Raw genomic sequence first — 14,025 nt, 5'->3', positions numbered from 1 at the left:
TCCATGGTAGATGCACTGATTTTCATCCCTACCAACAGTGCACAAGTGTTCCCTTTCTGCCATATTTGCCAACATTTGCTATCTCTTGTCTTTTTGTTGATAATCATTCTAACAAGTGCGAGGTGATAATCCTTTGATTTTCATTTTTTGGATGATATTGATGTTGAACACCTTTTTCCTGTATGTGTTGGCCATATGTATAATATATTTTGGAGGAAAAATGTCTGTTTATTTCCTCTGCCCATTTTCATATCAGATTGTTCCTTTTTTTGTTACTGAGTTGTATGAGTTCTTTCACATTTTGGCTATTAACCCCTTAGCAGATATGTGATTTGCAAATGTTTTCTCTCATTCCATAGACTTCTCCTTATATCATTCTCCTTATACCATTCAATATCCTGCCAGTTGGTCTGTTAAAACTGACAGAGAGCAGAGAGATGTCTAGAAAAGTGTATAGAGTGAATAAGTGTGTAAAGTGTAAATAAATGTATAAAGTGGCAAATGGAAGAGTGTTCACCATTATACCATCACATGTGATAACAGTGCCTGAATGAAACATATATTTTAGGACAAATGCTGACTGAATCTAGTGTCCCATGTCTCAGTCCTGCAGTTCAATCCTTAACTCAAGAAATAACTCATGTAACACCATATGTTGAATTAACACATGTAATTTTTTTCCATTTATTTTTATTTTTTATTTTTTTATAAACATATAATATATTTTTATCCCCAGGGGTACAGATCTGTGAATCACCAGGTTTACACACTTCACAGCACTCACCATAGCACATACCCTCCCCAATGTCCATAACCCCACCCCCCTCTCCCAACCCCCCTCCCCCCAGCAACCCTCAGATTGTTTTGTGAGATTAAGAGTCACTTATGGTTTGTCTCCCTCCCAATCCCATCTTGTTTCATTTGTTCTTCTCCTACCCCCTTAACCCCCCACGTTGCATCTCCACTTCCTCATATCAGGGAGATCATATGATAGATGTCTTTCTCCGATTGACTTATTTCGCTAAGCATGATACCCTCTAGTTCCATCCATGTTGTCGCAAATGGCAAGATTTCATTTCTTTTGATGGCTGCATAGTATTCCATTGTGTATATATACCAATTGTGTATATATACTCTTCTTTATCCATTCATCTGTTGATGGACATCTAGGTTCTTTCCATAGTTTGGCTATTGTAGACATTGCTGCTATAAACATTCGGATGCACATGCCCCTTTGGATCACTACGTTTGTATCTTTAGGGTAAATACCCAGTAGTGCAATTGCTGGGTCATAGGGTAGTTCTATTTTCAACATTTTGAGGAACCTCCATGCTGTTTTCCAGAGTGGTTGCACCAGCTTGCATTCCTACCACCAAAGGGTTCCCCTTTCTCTGCATCCTTGCCAGCATCTGTCATTTCCTGACTTGTTATTTTTAGCCATTCTGACTGGTGTGAGGTGATATCTCATTGTGGTTTTGATTTGTATTTCCCTGATGACGAGTGATGTGGAGCACTTTTTCATGTGTCTGTTGGCCGTCTGGGTGTCTTCTTTGCAGAAATGTCTGTTCATGTCTTCTGCCCATTTCTTGATTGGATTATTTGTTCTTTGGGTGTTGAGTTTGCTAAGTTCTTTATAGATTTTGGACACTAGTCCTTTATCTGAGGTGTCGTTTGCAAATATCTTCTCCCATTCTGTCAGTTGTCTTTTGGTTTTGTTAACTGTTTCCTTTGCTGTGCAAACACTTTTGATCTTGATGAAATCCCAACAGTTCATTTTTGCCCTTGCTTCCCTTGCCTTTCGCGATGTTCCTAGGATGATGTTGCTACAGCTGAGGTCAAAGAGGTTGCTGCCTGTGTTCTCCTCAAGGATTTTGATGGGTTCCTTTCTCACATTGAGATCCTTCAACCATTTTGAGTCTATTCTCGTGTGTGGTGTAAGGAAATGGTCCAATTTCATTTTTCTGTATGTGGCTGTCCAATTTTCCCAACACCATTTATTGAAGAGGCTGTCTTTTTTCCATTGGACATTCTTTCCTGCTTTGTCAAAGATTAGTTGACCATAGAGTTGAGGGTCTATTTCTGGGTTCTCTATTCTGTTCCATTGATCTATGTGTCTGTTTTTGTGCCAGTACCATGCTGTCTTGATGATGACAGCTTTGTAATAGAGCTTGAAGTCTGGAATTGTGATGCCACCAACTTTGGCTTTCTTTTTCAATATTCCTTTGGCTATTTGAGGTCTTTTCTGGTTCCATATAAATTTTAGGATTATTTGTTCCATTTCTTTTAAAAAAATGGATGGGATTTTGATAGTAATTGCATTAAATGTGTAGATTGCTTTAGGTAGCATAGACATTTTCATAATATTTATTCTTCCAATCCAGGAGCATGGAACATTTTTCCATTTCTTTGTGTCTTCCTCAATTTCTTTCATGAGTACTTTATAGTTTTCTGAGTATAGATTCTTAGCCTCTTTGGTTAGGTTTATTCCTAGGTATCTTATAGTTTTGGGTGCAACTGTAAATGGGATGGACTCCTTAATTTCTCTTTCTTCTGTCTTGTCTTGGTGTAGAGAAATGCAACTGATTTCTGTGCATTGATTTTATATCCTGACACTTTACTAAATTTTGTACAAGTTCTAGCAGTTTCGGAGTGGAATCTTTTGGGTTTTCCACACATGTAATATTTTATGATTTTCCATAGAGAATATTGCATTATTCTCATCTTAAAATGTTATCAGAGTATTTAACCCATATTTGCAAAATAAGCTGAGATCCACCAAGACTAGGAGGCTTGATACAACATAAGGGTCATTGCAGAGGCAGAATATATCCCTTGGCAGACTAGTGTCCTTTGATGTATTATTTTAAGTTTATAACTCTCTCAACCATATATTTCCATTCATTCTGGCAGAAATAAAATTCTGCTATTTTTCTTTTTCCTGTATTTACTCTATATCTCAGTTATGTATGCTGGAAGGTTCGTTAGGTACAAGACACTCAAATCATACCAGGATTCATTATACACTTGCCTACCCACTCTTTTTTTTCTATAAATAAGATTTGCTTCAGAATTATAGTTAATTAATTAAATTTTGTGGTATTACCACTGGGGAGTATTTGGACTGTCCTGCAAAATGCATATTTTAGGCTTCAGCTATTATCATACGAGGCTGTTGCTGTATCTTTATATATAAATACTAAGAAATAGAGGTAAGCACATGAACTTAAACCTAAGACCCAAAATAGCAGAATGTGACATTTCTTTCTGCTTGTTACATTCTACTCTTAGAGTTTTTAAACTCAGTTCTTGGCAAGATTCCTCCTTGCTCAAGATCATGCAATCCATTTTTGTTTGTTTGGTTTTAAATATTAGGCAGTTGGTAAACAGTGGGTGGTCCATAAGAAGAGTAACTTCTTGGAAAGGAGACTATTTTTCACCAGGCTTTTTCAATAGACCACAGTGTTTTAAGATTCTGTTCTCACATTTGAATTTCTTAGTCTGCCAGGTTCTACTCTGAAAAATCATCCCAGATTCTACTCTGAAAAACTATCTACAAATATCATATTTTACTTGTCTGAGGTAGTAGCTCTTGAATGGAAATGGTGGTGGAAGAGGGGAAGCACATCATGGCCATCAGTGGTTTTCTTTGGAACTGCATATGCAACACTTTGCTCTCTCCAAAGTCTAACAAATATCTTCCAGTCAAGCAGTATTACAGTAAAGGAGGGCTAGAAGCAGCAAGTAGGTCACCTATCAGACACAGGGTGGAACAGGAAGGCAGGGTGGTTTGATATCGTGATAACAACTATAACAACTTACCTGAAACAAAACAAAACAAAACTCATCTTAAATAAGTCTGGTAATGCCTATGTGTTCTTTATCTTAGCATCTTAATGTATGTATATACAATATATATCATATATATCATATAAAGTATAAAATTTATATTTATACATTTACATATTAGATATGAATTGGGTAGGGGTGCCTGGGTGGCTCAGTTGGTTAAGCGACTGCCTTTGGCTGAGGTCATGATCCTGGAGTCCTGGGATCGAGTCCCTCATCAGGCTCCCTGTTCAGCAGGGAGTCTGCTTATCCCACTGACCTCTCTCCTCCCATGCTCTCTCTCTCATTCTCTCCTCTCTCTTCCAAATAAATAAATAAAATCTTAAAAAAAGAAATGAGTTGGATAAAGTAAAAATTATATATAAATATATATAAGTATCAATATATACATGTATATAATTTTTGTATTGGAAATGAACTGAGTAAAGATCTGGTCAGCAAAAGAACAAGAAAGCATGCATATAAATTAAACCCAGGAATTTATCTAGAAAATATAAACATTAAGGCAGGCAAAAATCAGGTACCTTAAGCCGTGTGACCAAGTCACTAAGATGACAGAGATGAAGAATCTTAGTTAAGAGACCAGGAAACGAAACATCAAGGATCTGAGCTAAAGAGAGGAAAATAATAGAGTGTCAGTACCAATGCATGAATAAACAGCAGTAGCAAAAAAACTGGAGCTTGTCTTTTCTGCCACCATTTCCTGTCGACGGTCAGAAGAAATCCTAGATTGTAGTTAAATCTAAATTAACAACAGAACAGCATTTGGCAAGTTAATAGTGGAAAGTATAGATAAAATGTGGATGCATATTCAGTTTATGATTTGGATGTTATACTTCATGTTGGTGCTCAATATTATATTTGTTAGTTATATATGCTACTTTATTTGAAAAATGACACTATCTAAGGTACATGGGTTTAAGACAACTGCTCTGCAGTCTTTCCCTAAAACCATTGTCTATAGGTTGGAATTTGGTACAAAATTTATCCATAATTGTACTTACAACAAATCAGGAAGGTCTTAGTTATTTCACTATGAATAAATATAAATATAAATATAAATATAAATTAGTTCTATACTTGGACACAAGAGCAGAAAATGAGTAAGATATTTCAATATGCATATATGCTGGATGATTCATGATTGTAAACTTAATTATACATATACTCATTCATTCATTCATTCAGTCAGTCAGTCAGTCAGTCAGTCATTCAACTAGTCAGTTGGTTGACACATTCTTATTGAGTTCCTTCTAAATGCAGACACTGCCCTAGAGGCTGGAGTAACTTGGTGACGAGAGAGGCAATGTCCCTGTAGTAGTAAAGCTTAATGAGATCTAAGTGAAAAATTCTGTGGCTAAAATAATTAAAAGGTATCCTGAGAGATGAAATAAAATACATGGAGGAGATATGTTATGTGTTTAAAAAGTAAAGTAATAAATGTATTTTATAAAAATAAAGAATAGAGAGGAAAATAGCATTCTTTAGAAACATCACACTCAGTGTAACCACTGATTTTTTAATGTATATTTGCTCTATATTGTTTAACAATTCCATTCCCTTCTTTTTAATTTTATTTCTTTTCAGTGTTCCAGCATTCATTGTTTATGCACCACACCCAGTGCTCCATGCGATATGTGCCCTCCATAATACCCACTACCAGGCTCACCCATCCCCCCACCCCTCTCCTCCAAAACCCTCAGTTTGTTTCTCAGAGTCCATAGTCTCTCGTGGCTTATCTCCCCTTCCAATTTCCCCCAACTCACTTCTCTCCATCTCCCAATGTCCTCCGTGTTATTCCTTATGCTCCACAAGTAAGTGAAACCATATGATAATCAACTCTCTCTTCTTGACTTATTTCACTCAGCATATTCTCCTCCAGTCCTGTCCATGTTGATACAAAAGTTCGGTATTCATCCTTTCTGATGGAGGCATAATACTCCATAGTGTATATGGACCACATCTTCTTTATCCATTCATCCGTTGAAGGGCATCTTGGTTCTTTCCACAGTTTGGCAACTGTGGCCATTGCTGCTATGAACATTGGGGTACAGATGGCCCTTCTTTTCACTACATCAGTATCTTTGGGGTAAATACCCAGTAGTGCAATTGCAGGGTCATAGGGAAGCTCTATTTTTAATTTCTTAAGGAATCTCCACACTGTTTTCCAAAGTGGCTGCATCATATTGCGTTCCCACCAACAGTGTAAGAGGGTTCCCCTTTCTCCACACCCTCTCCAACACATGTTGTTTACTGTCTTGTTAATTTTGGCCTTTCTAACTGGCGTAAGGTGGTATCTCAATGTAGTTTTGATCTGAATCTCCGTGATGGCTAATGATGATGAATATTTTTTCATGTGTCTATTAAGTATTTGTATGTCTTCTTTGGAGAAGTGTCTGTTCATGTCTTCTGCACGTTTTTTGACGCGATTATCTGTTTTGTGTGTGTTGAGTTTGAGGGGTCCATTCCCTTTTAAAGATAGAATCATTTTGTATAAATCATGTCTGACCTGGTTGACTTAATGAATGATGACTGTCTTTTAGAGCTGATACATTGTTTTTTGACCATACTCCACAATGCTACACAGCATTTCATTATATGGCTGCTACCATAATATTTTCAATTATATCCTAAGCATTGGACATTTTGAGTGTTTCACTTTTTGAAAGATACACAATTTTGATAGCATGTCTTTGCTAGTGAATCTAGATATTATCATTTTCTTGTTGCAGATTATCTGATCTCAGAAAACACAATGTTTGTGATATTTATCTTTTATTATTTTTTTCCCCTTAAGGTGTTATTAGAACAGCTTTGCCAAACATGGACAGGGAAGTCAAAGAACAATACCAAGTCCTCATCCAAGCCAAGGATATGGGCGGACAACTAGGAGGGTTGGCTGGAACGACAGTTGTCAACATCACCCTCACAGATGTCAATGACAACCCACCTCGATTCCCTAAAAGTACGTTGAGTTTAAATCTTTTCTGTTGAGTTTAAATTAGCACAGCTTAAAAAGAAATTCTTACATTTCGCTGAATGTTACAGAAACTGTAATAACTTTTCAGACATTTTTGGTTTTAAGGAAACAGAACCCAAGAGATAAAACTTAAGTGACCTAAGAGCTTCATTTTCCATTAGAATCATGCTCCATATGACTTTAATATAAAATAATACAGGTCAGTAATTGAACAATGAGTCCTATATTATTGATTCGCAGTCAAGTAAAATATTCACAATAAGTTGGAATCTTGCTCCAACTTTTATTTGAAAAAGTAAAGTAAATATGAAAATTCCATTGTAATTTAATACTCATATTTATGACACATATGACCCCATATTATTTGGTCTATCATGCAATTAGCATAAGAATTCTCTACTTTTTCTTTAGCAATTGTATGTGTTGAATCATTTCCATTTACTTCCATGTAAGTATCAGATAATAATTCAGTGATGCTATTTACATTACTTTAGTCTTATTTTATTTTAGTTTTGCAATAGGTGAAAATTGTTACAGTTTCTATGATAATAGAAAGGTTCACACCTATATTTTCTCTGTAACTCTGTGCTTCTTACTGAAAATGAATACTTCTCACTTGTGTTATATCTCGTTTTCTTTTGCAGTATTACATTTAACACCAATCAGTACCTGCTCGATTTCTGGTACATTTTCAAGGATTAGTTCAATGTTCCTAGGAATTAGAATACAGAAACTGAAAGTCTCTGTCACTGGTTACACAAGGAACTTGATTAAATCTCTAGATACTCATTTGCGTGAATAGTTTAGGGAACCAAAACAAAATGATCTTCCTTTTTCGATCTCAGTAGGAGACTTTGAGTTCATCTACTAAAGTATAAAAAACTGAGAATATTTAACTAAATGGATATTTTATTCCTTTAGCTGTATGGTTTTTCATATTTTGCTACTTTATCATTTTCTCTTAAAGTCATCAACATGTATTTTCTTATGGAAATATTTTACTTAGTGATCAGAAAGTCTAATGGCCAAATGTTATGAGGAGCAATTAGAAATCATCATACTTAAGCCAATGAAATATATGTGAAAAATGGCTAATATAAATATGCTATAATTAATAACACAAAGAGTCTTATGGACATACTTCTTTACTTAGCTATTAAGGAAACAGATAAAAGATAAATATTAAAAGGGAAAAAAGAAATCATGCATATGATTCTCTAACATTTGACATTAATAAAGAATATGTTCCCAACTCAAAAAGTACTTATTATTTTTATTTTTATGTCTTTTATTTCTTTATTTTTTTACTTCTTATGTATGACAAGCTGTAATAGCCAGGGGAGGGGGATAGTTTGGGAAACGACTTTTATATAAAGGATGTCACTGTGAACATGGGTCCTGTTTTGCATTTTGCGCATACAAAATACATTAGTCTAGGATATAGGAAATAGCAGAGATACTACTACATAGTGTCAATATTCTTAGTCACAAGGATGATAGTGAGGCTTTTCAGATGAAGGATATAAAACCCAGCCAGAGGAAAGATACAATTTCTGTTGGTATAGATGAAGAGTGGTTGGTAAAAATTGGGCAGAGATCCAGACAGATAGTCTGCTGTACAGGGAAATGAAAATATTTCCATGAGAATGAGGCTAGATTATACTTAGGAAGACAAGATGGTGTGCTCAGGTCCTGCTGAGTCAGGAAGATAACTTCTAGATCTTACTTACCTAGTGAAAGCAGAATCTAGATAAAGCAATAGTCTTGTTTGGGATTTATTCACAGTTGAATAGTAAGAGTGAGGGTAACTAAATGAGAACCACCAGGAAGGAATGTGGGGGATAAGCTCAGTGGAATTTCTGGGACATTTACATGCTCTGTCAGCAACTTTATCATTGTCTTATTCCCTATTTACCACAACAGTCTGAGTTCTTTATTTTCCACATTTTACCATTAAGAAAACTGAGGCTTAGAGAGGTTGAATAACTTGCTTCAGATCAACAAACTGAAGTATTTTTTTTTTTTTGCTCTGAAGTTCAAATTCCTTCTAGTTTAACATAGCATTAAAATGAAAAGTTATTCTTTTCTTCTACCTGCCACTCTAAAACCCTACTTTTTAGAACACCTGCAAAAAAAGTCACCTGACGTATGTGGAGTTGTCACCATTCATAAACAGAGAAATGAGAGGGCAAAAGAAACATATTGAGCAGTTCACCATGATCAAATTATTCTCTACTTGTATTACATGTATTTTGAACTATAGTCTGAAAGTGTAAGAGGTGAGAGATTTTTGAATCATGAGAAAGGAGAGGGTTTTCACATTTTTGCATAAATAAAAAATTAATCCCCTTGCAATTTCACATGCCATTGTGTCAAGCCCTTTTTAGTGTGTTGTCATTTTGAATTACATCCTTCAGAGGAAAAGACAGCATACATTTATAAACAGAAAAGCCGTTTTTTTAGAAGCCAATGCTCTTTCTGCAAGAAAATTTCTCACGTGATGCAATTAAACTACAAATGTGATGTAACATTACAAGCTGAAATGATACTTTTCAATGTAGAAGTAAAATATACACACATATTTTATACATAAATAACTTATAAGAGAATCTGCACAACTAGCTCTATTTCATGCTTATTACGTGATTATTCTGAAAACAAAACAAAAACCGAAAACTTCCTTCAGATGAATTTCATGAGCTCCAATTTCTCATTGCTTAAAAATGCACAGAATAATTTCTTAAAATTTACTAATCATAATTTGTTTTGGCTTTGTGTGTGTACACATATGCATATGTGACACTGTTAAGTATCCATTTCCTTCTCTAAATCCGTTAGAGATGAAAAAAAAAAAAGAAAACTGAGTGGCACATGCATTCGTATCAGACATGTGTAAACAATTTACTGTTTTATTGTTGCAAAATAGATGGTTCCTGAGACATCAGAACTTCCTGCAAATATGATAAGATAATGGTGACAATGATATTGACTAGTAAATTGCTGTGTGTCATGTACTATGTCAAGTGATTCGCATTTCCCCCTCTTACTTTCATAATGATTATATAGTATTTTCTCAATTTTAGAAATAAAGTAGCAAATCATATTATTAAGAAAGGTTAATGATAGAAGTAAAGTTTTTAAAAGTTAAAAACTTTTCTAAGATCATTCAGCCACTGGGTGAGAGAACCAAGCCTTAATCTTATGTGGTGACTTTAGGTCTTTCTTTGTCATTCTCCCTCTTGATGGGGAATTTGTTTTTGATGCCTGTGTTTGGCCTAAAATGTCCATAACCCAGAAAACCCAGATAACCTAGAAAACTGTCCACAAACACAGGGAAGTGCAAATAATACCCAACACGTGAAAAGAGCTGTGTCTGCAGTCCTATAAAGGCAAAAGACTTTATTTGCAAAATCTTTTCCCTATAGTTATAAAGCTACCATCTACCACAGTCAAGGATATCTGCAGAGGATCTCCATCTGTTAAAATAATCTACAGAAAAATGCTGATGGTTTCCATTACTTGAATATTAAATGACAAAACCATCTAACAAGATGTTCTAAATAATACATTATGAGATCAAATCAATTAAGTGATGTGGTTAATTCACATTAGACAAAATGTTCATGCGTGCGTCTCCCACTTTATCTCTTTCTTCTGTATGATATATTTGTAATGAAAATGAGAACAGCTTGAATGAAAGTACTTCATACACAACATTGGATGAAGTTTACAGGAAATATAAGAAAATGCAAGGAAATATAGGAAAGATAAGGAAGAGTTTGCCTCTTTTGTTTCTTTTTCAATATACTAAGAGAAAGAGAACTGCTCATAAGGTAAACAAGTTCAAATGTAGAAAATAGGACATTAATAACTGTTCTAAGAAAATTTCTTAGAAATAAGTAAAATATTTTAAAGTAATTCTGTTTTAATAAAATACCTACCAAGCATGTTTATATTGACTGTTGCTAGCTATAAGGATTTTGATTCAGTTAAAAGTCAATAATACATTATTTGCACAATAATTACCATATAAAACAAATAGTTGTATCCACATTATATAGTTCATTAATTTAATGAATAAGACACTTGTAAATATTAGACTTTACCCCAGGAAAAGTTGTTATTGTCCTGAAATTAACATAAACATAAGTAAAATTAAAGCATTAAATGCATCAGCCAGAATGTCTACTGCATAATAAGCAATGTTTGATCTACACAAACTACCAAAGACCACAGATCCAAGCATAAAAAATATGTGTATGCATCTATATATTATTTTTTCTATTACACATTTAAGTTATAGAAAGACCACAGAATTCTCAGGTTAATTATTGAATTACTAAATAAATAATTACTGATAACTATATATTTATTTAGTGTATAATATTGATGTGTTTAATTAAAATATATATTTCATCTTTTCATCTTCTCATTACTGTTTTGGCATCCAGGTTAAGATTGGTTTCCTATTATATTGAAATGGATAATATAGAATTGTTCATTTTTAAAGCAATATTTATTATAATATACAATTTATAAAGATTTTCATCAGAATTAACATGAGCCCAATCATAACAAGATGGGGGCACAAAGTCCATTTCTCTTTATGGTTTAGCATCCTTAATTGGAAAACTATAAGCTTTTAGACTGAAATTTTCTTGGTAAAAAATAAATCTTTATGAATAAAGAACTGTAGGCTAATTGAATTTTGACAGTTAACTCAGATCCAGCCATAGAAAATATACCATTACATTCTTCCAGGTGACCAAGGGGATTGTCATGGGAATGACTGTGATAAACCAGTTCTATGATTTAAGTTTATGTATACAAATTGTATACAATCTGAGTGTTACATGTAACTAGTATGAAAGTTCATGACTTTGCATATATTTTGTAGATGTAAATTTTTATAGAGCTATATCAGTTTGTATATATAAATTATATATATATATATATATATATATATATGACTTTATCTATCTAACAATAGATATAGTCTCAGAATCATTTAATAACATTGTGAAGAACGTATGCCCCGACCTGTGAGTGCAGAAAAGGCCAGTATATGTCTGAACTTGGAAACATGGTCAGGATCACTTCAGTCCTTTTCGTAATCTCCATCTGTTAATGTCAGGATGTGAATTGTACAGAACTCTCATATCTCACCTTCCTTGGAGACTATTGCTCCTGGCCAGCTTCCTACCCGCAGGTCAAGTGCAAATTATTGGTAACACCCCAGCGTGTTCCTAAATCGTATCTCTGAGGGTAAAGCAAAGGCCAAATTTCTGCTTTTAGCACTATCTCCAATCTGTTATCTTAGGGGCGGGAATGGAAAAGGGAAAATGCTGACAAGGACTCTGAAAAAAATACTAGAAGAAGCATGACCAAAATAATGGGTCTTCGTGAAATCTATCACTTTGATGAGGATAATGTCTTCAGCTTCATTCAAATATTTGAGTTTGGGAAGGTGGTGTGTGTCAGTTTGGTGTGCAAGGTTAACACTATAATAATACATTGTTTAGTATAGAGGTATCTATATTTATAGTATACTGTATTTATATTTAATATTTATAGTATACTATAAATATAACTTGAGGCTTAATTGAAAACAGGTGAATGTGGTTTTTTTTTTAAGTGTTTTTTTTTATTTATTTGAGAGACAGACACAGAGAGAGAGCGTGCGTGGGTGGGGAAGGGCAGAGGGAGAGGGAGAAACAGACTCCCTAATGAGCAGGGAGCCCAACACAGGGCTTGATTCCAGGACCCTGGGATCAGGGCCTGAGCCAAAGGCAGACACAATCAGTTGAGCCACCCAGGCGCTCCAACAGGTGAACGTTTTAAATAGTAATACAAGAAAGTAAAATATATTAATGAGTCAACATCAATTCATGTTTGTTTATGTTTCTCAAATTTACTACTGGTGTTGATTTAGTATCAACTTTAGAACATGTTTCAATTCCCACAATTGATTTTTTTTTACCAGTATTTAAGAGGCATATTGTGGTATGCATAGTATGTGGCAATTATATATATTACCCATATTCATCATTTATTAGTGTTTTCTGTGTGTGTGTGTGTGTGTGTGTGTGTTTAACTCCTCACTTGTGAGGGAAATGTTTAAAAAGCATAAAGAAAGAAATTGTAAATCTGAGAGATTGGAAATATTGCACAAAGAGCTTATGTTACTTGGGTCTTGTAAAGATTGTAGGCATAAGTGATAGAAAGAGTCATCACCTTTGATGACTCTATTTCTATTTTTGAAAAACAAGCCAAGACATAATGAAACCAGCTCTTTTACTAAGTGGAATAAACACTTCTACTTTAATTCCCAAATGGGTCATTTGTCTGCTTTGATAAAAATGAGCAGGAGATAACTATTTCCTGAAGATGAGGCACGCAAATGAGGACCAGAGTCATACTCACTATAGTGTTCCCAATAGTTCTCACATCACATTTGCCTGCAGAATCCTTTGGGATCTTATGTCTCAGTGATAGCAGCTCTGTTTCTAGTGGCACAGCTTGGACTCAGAAATCTGAATTTCAAATAAGTAATCTGGTAGATTCTGATGTAGGTAGTCTGCAAAGCATAATTTGAAAATGACTGGTTTACTGTGATGAAGCAGCGATGTTGAGAAGGCATTTCATTATTCATTAAATAGAGCTAATGAGTTAATTACTTCATATCTCATGAGAGTTGTTTTGGTCCATGCAAAATTCCATTCCTACAGATATATTTGAGTGAAATCTAATATTAACATTTATTCATTTTAAACCATTTTGAAATGGGGGTTTTATTTGTTAATTTACAATTAAACAATCATAAAGTTACGTGTCTTGCTTAGAAGTCTTCCAAAGAGCTTACAGAAGTCAGAGACTGATGCTTTGAGGCAGACTGAAGCTGAATCTAATTTGTATACAAGCTCAGTGAATGCGAGCTCCAGATTCTTCAAAAAGAAGAGAGTAGTTTCACTAGAATCCACGTCGGCAGATGTAAGCAAATACAAAACAATTACCACAATTTTAAAATCATTTATCATTGCTATTATTGTCACATTAATACCACATTATGCTTTGTTAATGAAAGCATGACTCTTTCTTTAAGTGATGCTGAAAGCTTTTGATGACCTACTTGGTCCTTTTCCCCATGTGGCAAAGGGCACGAGATTGCAGGCTGGTTGCTCTATGGCCCCATTGCCTGA

General features: G+C 34.5%; 1 protein-coding gene across 2 annotated transcripts in view; it reads left to right on the top strand.

The window, feature by feature from the left end:
• The window catches only part of LOC111153436 (cadherin 12), a 254,044-nt gene that overhangs the window by 168,063 nt on the left and 71,956 nt on the right, over positions 1-14,025 (top strand). For both annotated transcript variants that reach the window (XM_022512453.1, XM_022512452.1), the window contains one exon: positions 6,644-6,811. In XM_022512453.1, coding sequence (XP_022368161.1) covers positions 6,644-6,811 — 168 coding nt within the window. The remainder of the gene's footprint in view (positions 1-6,643; positions 6,812-14,025) is intronic.

The sequence above is a fragment of the Enhydra lutris genome, unplaced genomic scaffold, assembly GCF_002288905.1.
Source record: "Enhydra lutris kenyoni isolate GAN:26980312 unplaced genomic scaffold, ASM228890v2 scaffoldscaffold32, whole genome shotgun sequence".
NCBI classification, from domain to species: Eukaryota; Metazoa; Chordata; class Mammalia; order Carnivora; family Mustelidae; genus Enhydra; species Enhydra lutris.
Note: the sequence above shows the minus strand (reverse complement) of the source record. Positions and strands in the feature narration are given on the sequence as shown.